The following is a 16,460-nucleotide window of genomic DNA, read 5'->3' on the forward strand; positions in this document are numbered from 1 at the left end:
TTTGCTTTCGTTTAGCTTTTGTCTCGATTTCGATATCGATAGCATTTTTGTTTGCTTTATGTTTCTTTTGTTTTGTTTTGTTTTCTTGTATATTTTGTAGCTCAGTCTTTTTACTAACAATTTTTGTTGTTCTTGTCTTTCATTTAACGGATGTTCCTCTTCTCGCTGTTGCTGTTCTGATTTACGACTTCGCACACAATCCGCACAAAATCCGCTGTGTTCATGTAGGCGTTTGTGTAAATTTCTGAAGCGTTTGGTTCGAACTAAATTCTAAATTATGGAGAATTCCTGATTGGCAGTACTATGGGGGTACTATGGAAGAGAGAGTGCGAGTAGGATAACAGGAGGGATTGGGAGGGAGGTAGTGGTGGTGGTGAGCGCCCGATCAGGAGTGCGGATCTATTCGGAATTCAATTCAATTCATTTTGTTTCGTTTAACTTCATTAAGTTTGCTGTTTAACTGTTTAAATGGTTTGCTGTTAGCTCTATAGTTGCTTGGAAGTACCGTTTTGTGTATAGCGTTTTGTAACTTATTTGGTTAAATATTTGTTATTCCTTTGGGGCTTTATCATCTTTATCTTCAATTATGCTTTGCGCTACATATTCAACAATTTAAATTTATCCTTACGTATTTGTAACCGCTAAAGAATGCATAACATACTCATCTCCTATCCGTGGATCGTAGATCATGGATCGTGTGTGGATTGTGTATATGGATTGTGTGTGGAACGTGGAACCAAGGCTGTGAAAATCGATTCTGGAATCGGTATTTTTCTTGGTTTCGTTATGATTTTTGTCCTGGTTTTTGCTCGAATGAAAGATTATTTATTTGGTTGGTGAAGTGAAGTGAAGTATTTACAAAGTCTCGTATAATAGTATTCATATAGGTAATGTATACGTTAGGCATGTTGCGTTATAAAATCTTAACATAATTATATAAATTGAATCATGAACTTGCTTTAACTTTGCTTTGCTTCATTGATGGCTTTCAAGTAAGTAAAATGCATCGATTACTCGTACGTTTGTTTGTGTATACTTTATATACGTATGTACTATATGCATAGAGAGCTGCTGGCTACTTAGAAATAATATAAAACCAAACGCTTCGTGCCATTACTCGACACGGCACGGTACGACTATCCGGGACCGGGAATCGTGCATTGCATAGGTAGTATAAGGCTTACCCTAAAACTCCTCTTTCATTCTGTAATCTGTAATAGTTCGCTCTGTGTTCGCTCACAAAACATAATAGTAATAATAATAATAATAATAATAATAATAGAGTTTTAGTAAATGCCTTAACCTAGTTAGTAGGTATTCATAATGCAATGCCTTTCGTTTCCGATTCTGCCCGTAATAATAATATCTACCATGTAATCATTTTATATATAATTTATATATACTTAGGTATATATGTATATATATATATTTATTTTTATGTAAGAAGCACTTGAATATATATCGTTTTAATGGAAAAATGAAAACTTGAGTGTGTCTTGGTTTTCCATATTCCTATTCCTCCCTCTGTTTGTTATGTTTTGTCACTAGTTTGTTAATGCCATTGTTGCCGGTTGTTCTTTTCTTTTTATAATTAGTTGCTAAATAGCTCGCTACAATCTGGTTTCGGCATACGCGGCTAATAATCGTTTTTCGTCTTATTTGGAGAAAGTTAAAAGTCGTTTTCAATTAGCTTACAATGTATCTTTAAAGTATCTTCATCTTCACCTCCATCTTCAGCTCCGTCCGGACCGAACCTCAGGCAGGGGTTGGGCTGCTCTTGGGCTCTCTAAAAAAAGGTTGCTGAGTTTTGTTGATCTCACGAGTGATTTTGCGTTTGCAGAAGTTTTAAGAAATTTATGTTTATATTGTATGTTCTATCTTTAGCTGTTTTACTCGGTTTCCCCTTCATCAACAAGTGATCGAGAGTCGTGTTTTAATAAAATACTTTTCATTTGCTTAATTCATTTATTTTTGTTTGTTCATTTTTTTTGGATTTTTGGATTTTCGATTTTGTTTCGTATTTAAAAGCATCTCTAGAGAATCTCTCTTCTAAAGTATCTAATAAGTGTATGTATATGGATCATCTATATATATATATTCGGTATATTTATGGATCTTTTTATGTGTGTGTGCTGTTGTATTGCTGGTTGTTTGTTTTCTTTGTAGGCATGATTCACTGTAAAACCTTTCAATTGCATCCTGGCTCTAAATTACGAGTACAACTAACTATTTTGTTATGAAATCGGTATTCGAATCGAGTATTCGGTATTCGTTATTCTGTTCGCTTGTTGTATATATTCGTGTATGTAAATGGTAAAGTGTATAAAAGTTAATGATCTGATTTCGAGCTAATACTCAATTGTATGCAATTGTATAAGTAGAGTTGATGTAGTTAGAGTTCTAGAAATAGTTCAAACTCCTAGTGTACGCCTAAGGTATTCCTAATTCATTCATTCCAATCTGCTATGTGTCTGACTTTTGTTTGATTTCCTTTTGCCTATGAAATATTTACCATATGCATATGTACATATATCTGTTACGTGTTCATATTGCTTTCGAAGTACTCCACACAATTGTTGTTTGATTTGATTGTTAATAACAAAGAAAACAAAGAGTAAAAACTAAATAAACCAAAGCTATATATGCATATTGCCTCAGTGCAATAAAAGCCTATAAAGAATATTTATTTACAACTAAAACTAAATAAAATTTAGCACAAACAATTATGATGAATACAAATTATAATTAGAATCGTTCGAGTAATTAATTGTGTCTTTGGCTGTCTAAATTTATTGCATTTCTTTTTCTGATTTCCCCCTTCTTTTATTTACTTCTTCGGCTTGTATACGTTTTGTCAAAAAGTAAAATGGCATATAAAAGCGTTAGTTTGCTGCTCCATAAAGTATATAGCGCAAGTACATATGTACATACATACACTTCTATGTCGTCTATGTGTGTGTGTGTGTGTGTGTGTGTTTATTGATTACACTACAATTTGTCAATTGTTTACACTACAATTTGTCAATTGTTTTGTTCTTACAATTTGCTTTGATTTAGATATTTCTACGCTTTTTCTCGTGCAGAGAGAGTCTCTTGCAACTTGGAATGCATCGAGCTCGAGCTCGAGCTCGAGTGTTCCATACAATATTTGAATTTAATCGGATTTTAAGGATTTCTGTTAAGGTTTTCATACAAAATATTTGAATATCGGTTAGCCTTACCTTACTATATACCCTATGTATTGTATATCGTTAATTGTATATTGTGTATATATACTCTATTATGAGAACAACATTAGAAAATGCCCCTAGTGCAAATATCCTCAAAAGTTCTCCTCTATCCTGTCGCCTAATCTATAATACAAACCCTATGTGGCTAGGCTACAGTTTAGTTAATGCTTTCACTAAATTTTGATCGATCACTTCACACGGAATTTGTGTTTACCTTTACCGTTACCGTTACCTTTACCTTTTTACCCCTTCTCATACTCATCGTATATATACTCGTGTACGTATAGTTTTATATATGTAGGTATAGATAAGTATATATACATCATAGAGAATGAGAGCTCTCTGTTCTGTACCGTCCTAAGCCCAATGCAAACTATAATAACAACTAAACTCAAAGCGGATTCCCGCCCCTATTTATGGCACATATAGCACATATCTATGCATGTACGAGTATGTATGTATATATCTGTACAGTTACTTGCATCCTTGGATCGGCTGTACATAATTTACACATTTCTATAGCAGATTCTGAAGCAGATTGAAAGATTGTAAAAGAAGCTTAAGGCTCTGCAAATAAAATTGACCTTAGAAAATGCACTCGATAGATTCTCGGTGTGATTTGGTGTCGTGTCTGACTTGGAGGATATATTATATTTCCTGTTGCGGTTGGCAGTTGGATCTGAATGTGAATGTCGAATCTCGAATTTCGAACGTCGAATTTCGAACGTCGAATGCTATGCTGCCCTTAAGACTAATTTGTTTGCTCTACTATTTTGGTATATTACGAGTACTGTACTTGTTGTTGTTGTTGTTTTTTTGTATAAATCAGTAATAAGCGTTTCGTTTTGTTTTCTCTTTTCTTTTTGTAAATTTCTTCTATTTTTCCATTTGTCTGGTTTAAATGCAAAAACGTGTATGTATATCGCGTATACTCTATTCAAATAAGGTTTCCTTTCAACTTCAACTCTAAGAATAATATGTACAAACTGTTGACTCCTCTTCTCTCCTCTTCTCAAATGTGTTATCAATCAATCAATGTTAATTAACAATATCGTTTCGTTTGCAGCTGGCTCTACTTTAGCTTAGCCCCTACCTCGAACCGAACCGTCACTACATGTGTATATATATATATTCATTCAAGTATGTGTATGGTATATAATCGTATATATACGTATTTGATGCATGTGTATGCCAGCAAAACTGGGTATATATAGGCTATATATAACTGTAAATTTCGTGTATAATTTCTCTGGCTTCTGTGTCTAAGTATATCCTCATCCAGCGCCTATCGGAAAAATGCAAACTATTATCATCTTACGCTCGATAAATGGACTTGGGTGGAGGATAAGTGGAGAAGGGGGAAGGATATACGTAATAGCAACAGTTCAGCCTCAGCCCTAGACCCTCTCAGATGTAGACAGGGTCAACATCAGCACTCTTAAACCATATACTTGATTTGCAGCTCGATTAAGTCTCTGTGCATCGATTGTATCTAATACATCTCATTCTCATCCCAATCGACCGATTGCAGCACCAGTTTGTCTAGCTCCTTGGAGTCGCCGGAGCTGCTGTTTCGCCGTCGCCGCTTCCGCTGCAAATGCGCCCACTTTCTGTTCAGCTGGGCCATTTGTGGGGTGGCGAACATGGCCGCCGCAGCGGCGCTCAGTTTCGTGGGTGTAATGGCGCTGCCTTTGGATGTGGATGTGGGCGTGGCACCGCCACCACCCGGACTCATGCTGAAGAACTCCCGATTGCCGAAACGGAATCTGCGGGGAGGCGGCAGCGGCGGCGACAGAGCCGCCGCACTGTTGCAGGTTCTTCTCGAAAGTAGATAGGGGGTGTCGTAGGGTGGCGGCGGTGTGATCATGGCCAGCGATGATGTATCCTCCACATCATCGTCGTCATCATCCACATCTACATCGTCGTCAAAGTGGAATGTGGCATCGGAGCGGGCGTGGCGTTCGTAGAGCTCGTAGGAGGGCGTCTCTTCCATCGGCGACTGAAGCTGTATGGGCGTCACGGGCATGGACTTGGCATAGGTCTTGAAGATTGGGCTCTGGTTATGCTGATGATGCTCCTGCTGGACTCGAACGGCGACTGGGTGTGGCATGGGCGTGGGTGTAGGCGTCGGCGTCGGTGTCGGAGTGGGCGTGGGCGTGGGCGTGGGCATGGCCTGAATGAGGGGCATCGACTTGGTGTTACATATCAATCAATCACGGTAAATGTAGCTGCAGTTCTTGGGGCTCTCCTGGGGGCTGGGACTGCTCGACGGCGGCGCTGGACTGGAGCTGCTGTTCGACATTACCGGCGACGAGCCGGAGCTGGAGTGCGGCTGCTGTTGTGCCTGCTGCTGCTGCTGTGGTTGTGGCTGGGGGCTATTCGAGCGATGTTGAGTTACTGTAACGGGGAAACAAACCAAAAGATATAGACACACATATCTGAATGCAGTAGATAAAGATATTGGTGGATCGGTGGACACAGAGACACAGCCACAGAGATGCTATATGTTTATGTACAAGTGCTTGGGTGCATGTTGCCTACGGGGTGGTGGGTACACACACAAAGCACATATTGCAAGAAAGGAATTGAGGAATACGGAAAACATCGAATTGAATCTGTTGCAACATGCACATAAACACTCACACAGACAGATACTACAGTTATAGAATAAAAATAAATTATAGTATGATATCATTAAGGGGAAAATAAGTCAGAAAATGACATGGCATGACACATGGATGTTTCAGAAGATCCAAGGGATCCAAAAGAGGCGTCCACCCATTCCAAAGGTCATTCAGAGAGAGAGAGTGAGAGAGAAAGTCACAGAGGATGCGAATAGAGAGGAAGGAGAGTGTCTGTGTGAGTGTATGTGTTGTGCCTCTCTGTGTATGTCTGTGTATGTAAAAATAAGAGAAGAGAGAGAGAGAAGAGAAGAGAAGAGAAACTTACCGATGCCATGACGGGGCGGCTGTCTTCTTGCGCGACCAAGACTTCTGTTTCGTGTGTTTGTGTTGTTTACAGCCTAGGGGTTGGAGTGTCATTTACTTTCTTTTATACTCATATATTCGTTATTCGTTATTCAGTTCGCAAAAGGTATATTCATATGTTTACAAATAAACAAAAAAGAAATATAACAAACAAAACATATCTCTAATTTGCGTTTTTAATCTAAGGAAAAACGTTGCAGTCAATTTTGGTGGCTCTCAAATGTTGCAAGGCAAACACAATTTAAAGATCTAAATTATTTGGCTCTAATGGCTCCGAAATGATAAACGAAATAACTGTAATTACTGAATTCTCAATCGGATTAAAATTTATTTAAATTGCAACTTTCGATCTTTTTGCGAATTCTCAAATGATCCAATCGGTGGTTTTTTGGTTTAAATTTTTTGTAAGTTGGCAAGCAATAAAATGAAGAATCATGTAGCATATTGAAATATATAATATATCGAAAGTAAAAGGTTACTAGAGTACATGTATCATGGTGGGAGGATAGCAGTGGGGTAGGTATTATTATTGCAGTTACATATAGTAGTAGTTGTGGTGTGGCTTGGATATATCTATCGTATAGATGTATATATAGCACTTGTCGAGGAGGTAATCGTTGAAGAAGGATTCTTGGGTGTTTTTGTTTGTTGAAGGAGTCAAGAACGGCGCCCATGCAGAAGAGTTCAAGCGATTCAAGTGTGTTGGGGAGACAGTTCTTAGAGATACATATATAGCGCTAAGTCCAACCCAAAGCATACACCCACAGATACACACACACACACACACCCTCAGGCATACAAAGATCAGACATGGGTTGGAGGAGGGAGGCGAAGAAGGCGCTGGCGATGGTGGTGATGGGCTGACGACGAAGCGAGTTGGGCGCGGGATGGCTGACTGGATTGATTGATTAACTGATTGATCGATTGAGAATTTCGTTTTCGGCATTCGCAAATACATATGTAATGTGGAACCAAAAGAAACAGTGATTTAAGAGAGAGAGAGAGAGAGAACAAACAACAAATCTTCATCAACTGTGCCTACGGAACGGATATAACCAAAAAAAAGAAGAGATCGAAACAAGATCGAAAGGTGAGAGCAAATTTTCAAACGGTGGATATTTTTCAGAAATTACTTTTTGCCTAGCGAATTTCTGTTGAGCTCGATGTGACGAGAGCTTCCACATTGCAGCTTTTGAGCAGAATATTTGGTAACAATTATTGAACGCCCGGCAAAAAAAAAAAACAAAAGCCAAAAAATATACAAAAAATATGAATAAAAAGAAGAATGGGTGAAATAAATGAACTAAATTTGCTTTAGTTTATGCATAAGTATTTACCATATTTTGGGTAATTAGTCCCTGACTGGTTTCAGCCGCCCCACTCCCGTCTCAAAGGTAAACCTGATGAAAAAAGGGAAAAAGAAGAGAGAAAAGATAGAGATAGAGTTTTTGTTTTTGTTTTTTGTTGTTTTCGTTTTCTCTTTGAGGTATTTTCGTGTGTGTTAATGAAGTTTCTGTAGTCTGATTTTTGTGAGTTTCGAGTTTTGTGAATAGTTCGGATAGCATGAAGAAGTTAGTAACGATATAGAAAGTGGTTTTTCTCTGAGTGAGGAACAGTAGTTGCTATACAAAATGCTAAGAGAGCCAAAGAGAGCAGGAGAGAGCAAGAGAGAAAGAGGGGCCTGCAAAGATCCAACCCGACTCCGATTCGAACGATTGGTGTATTTCCAACTTTTGAAGACAGAACCCAAGAGTTACGAAGTAAATAGAAAGATATGGTTGATGATGATTTACAGGGATTCCTATGATACATATATACAAATGGCGTTTGGTATTCTTGGGGGTTAGGGAATCGTTAAATAATTAAAATTATCCCAAAAGAAGCATCCAATTTGGAAACACAAACTATGGATGGATGTTAGACAGATTTAATAGGTTTTTCGATCAGTTTTAGTATCCCTGCCATGACTTAAATGTATACAATAAACTAAACTGAAGAAGGTACGTATGCATATATAGGTATGATCAAAATAAAACAGACATGCAAATGGTACGACAAGTAGTAATACTAAATGATAATGCAACATTGATAAGTACAACATTTATGTGGATGATAGCTATACGCTTATGTAGGTGCTCTGTTATCTCAACACTTATATGATAGGTACGGAACTATGGGTGACACTCATAGGCACACGCACATGAACAGAAGAACATATACATCGATACATTTAGTAGGTACATATGTTGAAAAGTGAGTCTAAGAAATACACCAATCGACGAGTGTGCGAGGAGAGTTCAATCAAATACAAGCGCACCACAAGTTTTCCGACTTAAGTTACGTTAAGTTAGCTAATGTCAATAAATGTCAACAACATCGAAAGAGCGCAATTGGAGTTACGATTAGAGATTAGTAGTGGTAGTGGTAGTGGTAGTAGTAATAGTAATAGTATTAGTAGTAGTAGTAGTAGTAGTAGTACGATACGATTTATAATCGGAAATGAAAATAATCAATCGCCACAACCAGACGAGGAAGTGGACAAACTTACCTTCTTGACGCTGCGTGTGGTCGAAAAGCCATCGCCGCGTCGATAGTTGTCGCCCTGTGGGTATGGGGAAACGACAGATGAGACTCCTCCATATATAAGGATATATGGAAATACTCACCATCACCTGGTGGGAGCGCAACGTTCCAAAGTTGTCGCGTCCGCGATATGTCTGCTGGGTGTTGTAGCCATCTGGCTGGAACTGGAAGAGCGTCTCCGAGTTGGGTCCCTGGTGCATCTGATGCATGGGTGGCTTGCGGAGCGTGTTCTTCGGCGAGTGCATCTTGTTCTGCGGCGGTGGCTGTGGCAGCAGCACTGGCTCTGCATAGGTCACCTCCTCCACCTGGGGCAGCAGCTTCGGCTCCTGTTGGATTCGGCACGACGAGGGGAAACTGCTGGGGAGAAAGATTCGCATAAGTGGATAATGGCTAAGCAGACGGGACTCCTCACTCACCTATTGACGTTCTGACGCTGCTCAAAGTACTCGTACTCCGTGTCCGGGTACGGCAGATTGTCGTCCTCGTCCTTGTGGCAGCGCCGGCCGCAGAAGTAGCCTGTAAAGAAGCCAACCAGCAGCGAGAATATCGATCCGGCCAGCACGGCCATCACCAGGGTCTCCACCGTGTATTGGGCATTGATAATGTCTGCGGAAATTTGAGGGCCTTCGATTAGAGAGCAATGCAATTTATGGGCACAATATTTCGGTTCGTTCGCATCGATACAGTGTGTGCAGTAGGTAAAACAAACATTCAACACACATTTCACAACAATTCACAACAAATATATTGTATAGATTGGTTTTTGTTGTTTGTTTGTTGGTTGGTTGGTTGGTTGTGTCGGGTTTCAGGTGGGGCGGTTTCAGTGTGGGGAGTACATATATGGAAGATGATCCATTACGACATCAATAAACATCCAAACATCGAATTTAGAACGCACGTTATAAGGAAATTGTTCGGAAAACAGATGAAATCATACAGATACATAAAGATAAAAGAAACAAGAGAACATGAACAAGAATTGTTAATATAATTGTACAACAACAACACGTGGTATATTAAATATTTGAGTATATATATAGAATAGGTATATGTATATTTATTTAGTTTTCATCAAGCATTCAAAAGAAGAATATAGTAACAGAAGATCAGGAATTTCCCTACAAATTTCCAAGGAATCCTTTCATGAGCAGACAATTATCGCCACAGGAGTGAGCATTTTCCATTGCAAATGGGAATGTCTCACTTATCTCATGGCTAATCATTCAAAAGATGACTTTTCAACGGAAAACAGAAAATATATACGAGCTTACTCGTATTTTTCGCGTGAAGTAAAGTGCATGGGAAACATTTAGGATTGAAATTGAATAGCATAAAGTGGCAATAAGCCAACGGAGTCTGGCGAATCCAGGCAAAATGAAAATGTGATTTGCAACGGAAGACAACAGGGGGGGCGCACAGGTAAACACAGGTACACAGATACAGATAGCAGAGAGCGAGAGATAGCTGAGGGCAGAGATTGGGGAGAGGCAGCTCCAGCACCGGGAAAAAGTGACAAGCAAGTACGTGCATTATACAAAAAACGAACGGCAAAAATATGGCAATATAAAGATGGATAGAGATAGAGAGAACGAGAGGAGAGGAGAGTAAAACGCTTAGATAAATCACCTTCAAAGTTCTTATCAATATTGTCGATGATTTCCTGATCCTTGCTCTGACGACGCGAATCCAATAAGTCCATGTCATTCCGGAAACCCTTCTGCTCGCCCACATTGGCATCTTTTGAATTGATTTTGCCTACAGAAAGAGAGAGAGAGAGAGAGACAGAGGGAAAACACAGAGAAGAGGTTAATTTCGCATTCGATGGAAGGTCGTGACCGCTTCTGGGACTCACCTGAGGGACAGGCAGCATGCTGGCCAGTGGACACATTCTGATAGAAATAGTTCTCCTCCAGCCAACGTGGTGCGCCATGGGAGCGACACTTGCCGGCAATTTTGTCCCAGGCACAGTAAGGATCCTGCAAGGCGACGCACTCGCTGAGGAAAGAGAAGATGGAAAGATGGTGGATAAATATATTGCAAAATTGCGAAATGCGAAAAAGTAAAACTCCATAAATGCACAGCATATTGAGGCGGCGGCAGTCAAGTGGCCAGACAGGCGCACGACATGCCATGAAAGTCACGCAAATTGTTACATGATAATAAAAATGCCATTCTCTGGGCTCTGCGGATGCGGATGCAGATGCAGATGCTGTTGGTGGATGGTAGACGGTAGGTGGTAGATGGACCTACCTGCAGCTGGTGATTTTGTCATTGTGACAACGATGCAATTGTATGGCTATCACCTGGCTGTCTGTCACAATGATTAATTTGCCATCGTCGTAGCTGCCATCCTTGGGTTGATCTGTGTAAGAACCTAGAGTTAAGTTGTGTTGTCCATCAACTCAATGGGCTCTACTCACCGTATTGCATGGTCCGGACTATTTCCAGATTCCGTATCGGTTCGCTTTTGGTCAGCACATCGATCTCCTCGATGACCACGGAGGTGACCTTGTCAGCGGAATCAGCTGATTCGGCATTCACCGATTTGATGATCTTCCCGTGATCTACATATAAAGAGGATACAGTGAACAGGATGAATTTTCATTGATTTACTATGTTCGAAAGAGTACTCACCTGTGCCCACGAATATGACATCGTAGGTCTTGCCGCCCGGTGTTTTGATCTGTGCATCGACAGCTATCTGGGTGAAGCGATATCTGGAAAAGGTACATAGAATAACATTATATTATTATCTTATTGGATACTTAATTACTTTTGCAGCTGTCAGGGGGATTCGATTTCAGTTTTCTATAGCAGCTCTCTTTGTCCGCTTCTATTATTCGAGTAGACACAACGAAATGTCAATGGATATTTTCTTTATTTTGTGTTTCTTTTATTTTGGAACATTGTTTTCGTCTGTTCTGTTCCACTGACAATGGACGGATGGATGGATGGATGGATGGATGTCTGTCATGTTGGTTAGATGTCCATTAATAATGGACAGACGCCGAAATGGTCGCCGCTGCTGCTGTCCGCTGACAAAAGCTCCGAGGCGGGCGCCTGTTAGGAGGGGAAACAGAATGCCAGAAAGCCACAGCCATAGCCACAGACCCAGCAGCTACTCGTACAACTGCAACGACAGTGTGGCAGCCACACCAGCAGATACACAGATACGATGGACAAGAGGCAGCAACAAACAATTTGTGTGTATTTTTTGTGTAAAAAAACATATTCGCAGTAACTGAAACAGCAACATCAACAGCAACACACACACAAAGTAGATGAAATAAAAGCGAAAATTTCTCTCTGATTTGACCACAAAAACGTGGATGGCTCTGCCTTCGCCAGTTGCTGCAACATTTGTGGCCTGGCCTGGTCTGGGCCATGTCTATTGTTGCTGTCATGCCTCCTGCCTCGATTTAAATGCAAATGTCTATCTGCAGCAAGGACTAGAGCTGACTCTGGAGCTGGAGTTGAAGCTGCCACTGTGCCAGACAATGTCCCTCGCTGCCATTGCTTTTGCTTTTTATTGTTAATTAACTAATCTCTCTGTAGAGCTCTGCCTTCTCTTTAAAGCTTCCTCGTCTGCCACGCAATTAAATTCCGAGCTTTTTGGGCATTCATTTTGAAATATGTACTTATTTATTCAACATACTCGTATATTTTATTTTGAGGCAGGTCGGGGATCAAATGAATAAATAAAACACTGATTGCCAATGCTATTCAAAATAAAGGGCGTTTCAAATATTAAACTGCTGCTGGAATGGCAGACAGAACAGAGCCGAACGTTGTCCAGGAACAAAGTTGGCCAAAAGTTTTTCCATGGCCGAAAATTAGAAAAATGAAAGGCCAAAGGCCACGCCAATACAGAGTATGGAATGTATGGGACATACATAGTACATATGCAAAATAAATACACAGAGATGTCCCAAGTAAAAAATTGGAAAATTGTTTAAAGAGGCGACTGTGTGTAGGGTGTAGGGTGGGTCTGGGATCCAAGTCAGGGCCAGAAACATGTCCAGCTTCGGGTCAAAGTCCAGAGTCCGGGGGCAATTGAAACTTGCAAAAATGTAGCCAACTTTTGCATCGCTCGGATGGGTTTTGGAGGGCGACGATGACAGTAACAACAACAAGTTGGGTGCCAGGGCCAGGGCCAGGGACAGACAAAGCAGAAAGGAAGTTAACCTTCCACTACCCCCCACCCCATGGAACCCGAACCCGAACCACATAGCCTCCGCCGCCGCCTGAGGTGGGCTTCTAACCGTCCCATCGCCGTTGCCTGGCGATAAGAACGGCGAGACACGATAAGGACAAGGCATTGAAGAGACACGGGATATGGTCAGCCAGCTGCCAGAAATCAGTTGAATATGGGATACTTCCGGTCCGAGTCAGGAAGCAATTTGCAACAGAGCCAAAGCTGCCAACTTGCTGAAACATTCAACTTTTCCAGAGACGCTACAACTTTCAACTTGCGGCAAACTTTTACCTCCCACCTCCCAAACCAAACCATCCCATCCCACCGCCCTGTCCGTTCCCATCCCAGCATGCAAATCCTGCTCCTGCTGGTTGCTCTCTGCCTGTGTCTCTCTTTGTGTCCTGTCTCTGCTGCCTGTCCTGGCCTGTGTCCTGTGTCCTTTGTCCCTTCCCATGTTCTTTCTTTTCCAAGATTTATTTATGCCACGCCCCAGCTCTGGCTGGATATCCCTCGAAGAGCGGAAGTGGTCGCCCAACCAAACGATGATTCTCTGGCCTCAAATGAAATTATAATCAATTTCTGTCTCTCTCTCTCTCTCTCTATATCTCTGCAAAATGTGCCATAGACATTTTTGGGCAATTTTTGATTTGATTTTCTGTCATTTGTGTTCGATGCACTCCCCGCAAACTTCACACCTCGTTGTGACGTCAATTTGCGGTTGTCTCGTTCGTTATTTGAAATAATTTATTCGAATTGTTCAAATTTAAATGGAAAATGGAAAATATGATAAATGAAATTGTGGCTCTTCGTCTTGAGGGCTTGGCCCTGGCCAAATCGGAATTAAGCTGTTGAAGATGTGACAAAAAGTGAAAGAGGGAAAGTTAAAGGTGAAAAGTAAATGATAGCCAATAAAGTCAAAAAGGTATACTACTCGTAAGTCACAAAGCTGGACTTTAGTCCTTGGATAAAGTATCGAAAATTTATTGAAGCTTGTCAAGCGGTGAGCTATCGAACCGAATATCTATTAGGTAGAAGATATTCGTTTAACAATTCAAGTGCAAGCAATCGAATGAAAGATATGTGTCTGTTCAGAGCAGCAGTTTCTATTTAAGATATTTCTATCAAATCATACATATACGCTTCCAGTGCATGCACGCACACTCCCTTTCCTTTCTCTCAGTGAAAATTGTCGTCGAGCACAGAGCATTGTTTCGCATTCGCTCGGAAGCTGTATCTAAAAGATAGTGGATAGTAAACTATACAGCTTCGTTTTGGGTGCATCTTCTAGATACTTTTTATAGAAAAACCCTCAAATGGATGTACTTTTCTCTTTGGTTGCCCTACTTCATTAGGCCGCTTCTTTTATTATTCGCACAGCTTAGTATATCACAATTTATGCGCCTCATAGAGATTTCCACTATTAGAAACTGGAATTTAATTTAATATATGGGTTACCCAGGAAGCTGGAGAGGAAATGCGCCAGTCGTTGGGTTCTCCCTCCTCCCATATGAAAATAGTTGAGCCAAAAAAAATGTTCGAGTAACTTTTGCACATTTTTATGCAATTGAATTGAGTCTTGGGTCTTGATTAAATTCTGATGCATGCCCGTCCCTGTTTCTGGCATCCCATCGCATCGCATCCGTTGCCGGCCTCAGACCCAAAATGCAATGATTCAGTTGCAGAAAGTGGCCATTCTCCCTCCCCCTGCGGGACCACTGGGCCCCCACAGGCACCCCCCACTCGCACACCACTTGTCCCACTCTATCCACTCAGCGCTCCGCACCACACCACACCCTTTGCCCGTGCATTTGTTGTGGTGTGCTCATGTGGCACACGAATGGGTATGCGAATGAGTATGAGAATGGGAATGGGTATGGGATGTGGGGATAAGGATGCGGAGGAGGAGCAGGAGGCGGAGGAAGGGGAATAGGAGGAGGTCGGTAGTCGGTAGTCGGCAGTCTGCGTTGTTGCTACGTGTTCCATATTTCATTCTAATTTATTCAGTTGTGCATACATATTTTCGTTACGGGTTGCCTCCTCGGCGCATCCATGCATTTCCTTCTGGCTGGTTCGGTTCGTTTGCTTCAAACTATCGCTTCACTGCAGCAGTCCAGGCCAGGCCCGGCCCGGCCACGCCAGAACCCACGGTACCAGGAGCAGCAGCTTGCTTCACTCCACACCCCTACCCACCTGTACGCCCCCTGTACCCCGCCCTCTCTGTCGAGGGCTGCTCAGTGGCTCTCGCTTATGATTTACCCTCTTTAAAGTTTCACCGCTTTGGCCACACATCTCAACAGTGCTTCGTAATTGTGGCTCAATTACATGGAAAAGTTGCCAAATTGAATTTTTAAATTCTCAAGCCCCCATCTCCATCCGCATTTCGAAATAATTTATGGGAGCGACCCAACCTCCTCTCACACCACTCCACTGAGTCCTCCCTTGCCCTCCTCGCCCGCGTCCAGAAGTTCAGATTGTTATAGTTTACGGTTATATGCTCTGGCTAACACCTTTAGCCAATTTCCATTTTGAGAGTGGATGCGGAACAGGTGCTGAAACATTGAAGTATGGACGAGTGAAGCCATATATGGTGCTAGTGCCTCCAGGTGCAAGCGCTTCAATGTGCAACGAGAGCTGTCCGGAACGAGTATCAAATTTATATTAAAACCAATAGGATTTCGTTGATTGCATTCCCCGTGGTTTAAGCGTTTAATATCTGCTAAGAATTCGGATGCCACCCCATAGACTATCCACATTAAAAAGTTCCACGAAACGTAGCTGAATAGATCATTATAGCTTCTCCCAATTAGATGTCACGTATTCAAATGCACAATTATGGGTGTATGGGTGTATCATCAGCAGTTTTTCTCACTTAACCGCTGGAAAAAAATATGTACACTGCCGCAGCGGACGGATCTCATCTCCCTTAGTCCCTTGCTGGCCCCATGCCACACCGGAAACGGAAGTAACGGAGTAACAAAATAAAAATGAGGCCAAAGCAGAGTGACTCTGCTGGTTATATGACCTCTGATTGTACTCACATTGTGCTCGTCCGGACCAAAATCGGCTGACCGAAAAACGCCGGCACATTCTCGTCCATTAGCGAATGTGTTTTGATGAAATTTAATGTCGGATCCGGAAGCGTTCGTGAATCGTTGTGACAGGAGCCGGGACGCGGTTCAGGGACCTAAAAAAAACAGAAGCACACCAGAAAATGGCAAGCGAATGAGATACAAGAAACAAACAAAAGAAATATAAAATATTAGACAGCCGTTTCGGGATGCTTTTTAATTTTTATGTAATTTTTTTCTTTTTTGATGATTTTTTTCGTATTATTTTGTATTATTAATCATTTATTTGAGGGTTGCATGAACCTTAAACCATTCTCTATATATTGATGGTTATGCCGGCACCAAAGAGCTTTCAATATAGATTTATCCATCTTAGGTATTTCCCTATAATTTCCTT

General features: G+C 41.3%; 2 protein-coding genes across 8 annotated transcripts in view; both read right to left on the reverse strand.

The window, feature by feature from the left end:
* LOC108162450 (putative uncharacterized protein DDB_G0290521) lies at positions 1 to 5,435 on the reverse strand. The gene has a single exon (XM_017297193.2). It carries the CDS (start codon positions 5,416 to 5,418, stop codon positions 4,723 to 4,725), a length of 696 nt encoding a protein of 231 aa, XP_017152682.1. The 5' UTR covers positions 5,419 to 5,435; the 3' UTR covers positions 1 to 4,722.
* The window catches only part of LOC108162447 (semaphorin-1A), a 143,985-nt gene continuing 132,942 nt past the window's right edge, over positions 5,418 to 16,460 (reverse strand). The window contains exons 11-22 of one of the 7 annotated variants that reach the window (XR_001775571.2): positions 16,034 to 16,179; positions 11,435 to 11,517; positions 11,221 to 11,364; positions 11,051 to 11,162; positions 10,653 to 10,795; positions 10,427 to 10,555; positions 9,217 to 9,424; positions 8,884 to 9,157; positions 8,766 to 8,819; positions 7,555 to 7,617; positions 6,180 to 6,252; positions 5,608 to 5,627 (exon numbers count right to left, since the gene is read on the reverse strand). Coding sequence is in view for 5 of the 7 variants with exons in the window: in XM_017297189.2 (XP_017152678.2) it covers positions 5,440 to 5,627; positions 6,180 to 6,252; positions 8,766 to 8,819; positions 8,884 to 9,157; positions 9,217 to 9,424; positions 10,427 to 10,555; positions 10,653 to 10,795; positions 11,051 to 11,162; positions 11,221 to 11,364; positions 11,435 to 11,517; positions 16,034 to 16,179 (1,554 nt within the window). In the remaining 2 variants the exon portion in view is untranslated. Of the gene's footprint in view, positions 5,628 to 6,179; positions 6,253 to 7,388; positions 7,407 to 7,554; positions 7,618 to 8,765; positions 8,820 to 8,883; positions 9,158 to 9,216; positions 9,425 to 10,426; positions 10,556 to 10,652; positions 10,796 to 11,050; positions 11,163 to 11,220; positions 11,365 to 11,434; positions 11,518 to 16,033; positions 16,180 to 16,460 lie in introns of those variants that run through there. The other 6 variants (XM_017297189.2, XM_033393923.1, XM_017297190.2 and 3 more) reach the window with 6 other exon arrangements.

The sequence above is a fragment of the Drosophila miranda genome, chromosome 4 (assembly GCF_003369915.1).
Source record: "Drosophila miranda strain MSH22 chromosome 4, D.miranda_PacBio2.1, whole genome shotgun sequence".
Lineage (NCBI taxonomy): Eukaryota > Metazoa > Arthropoda > Insecta > Diptera > Drosophilidae > Drosophila > Drosophila miranda.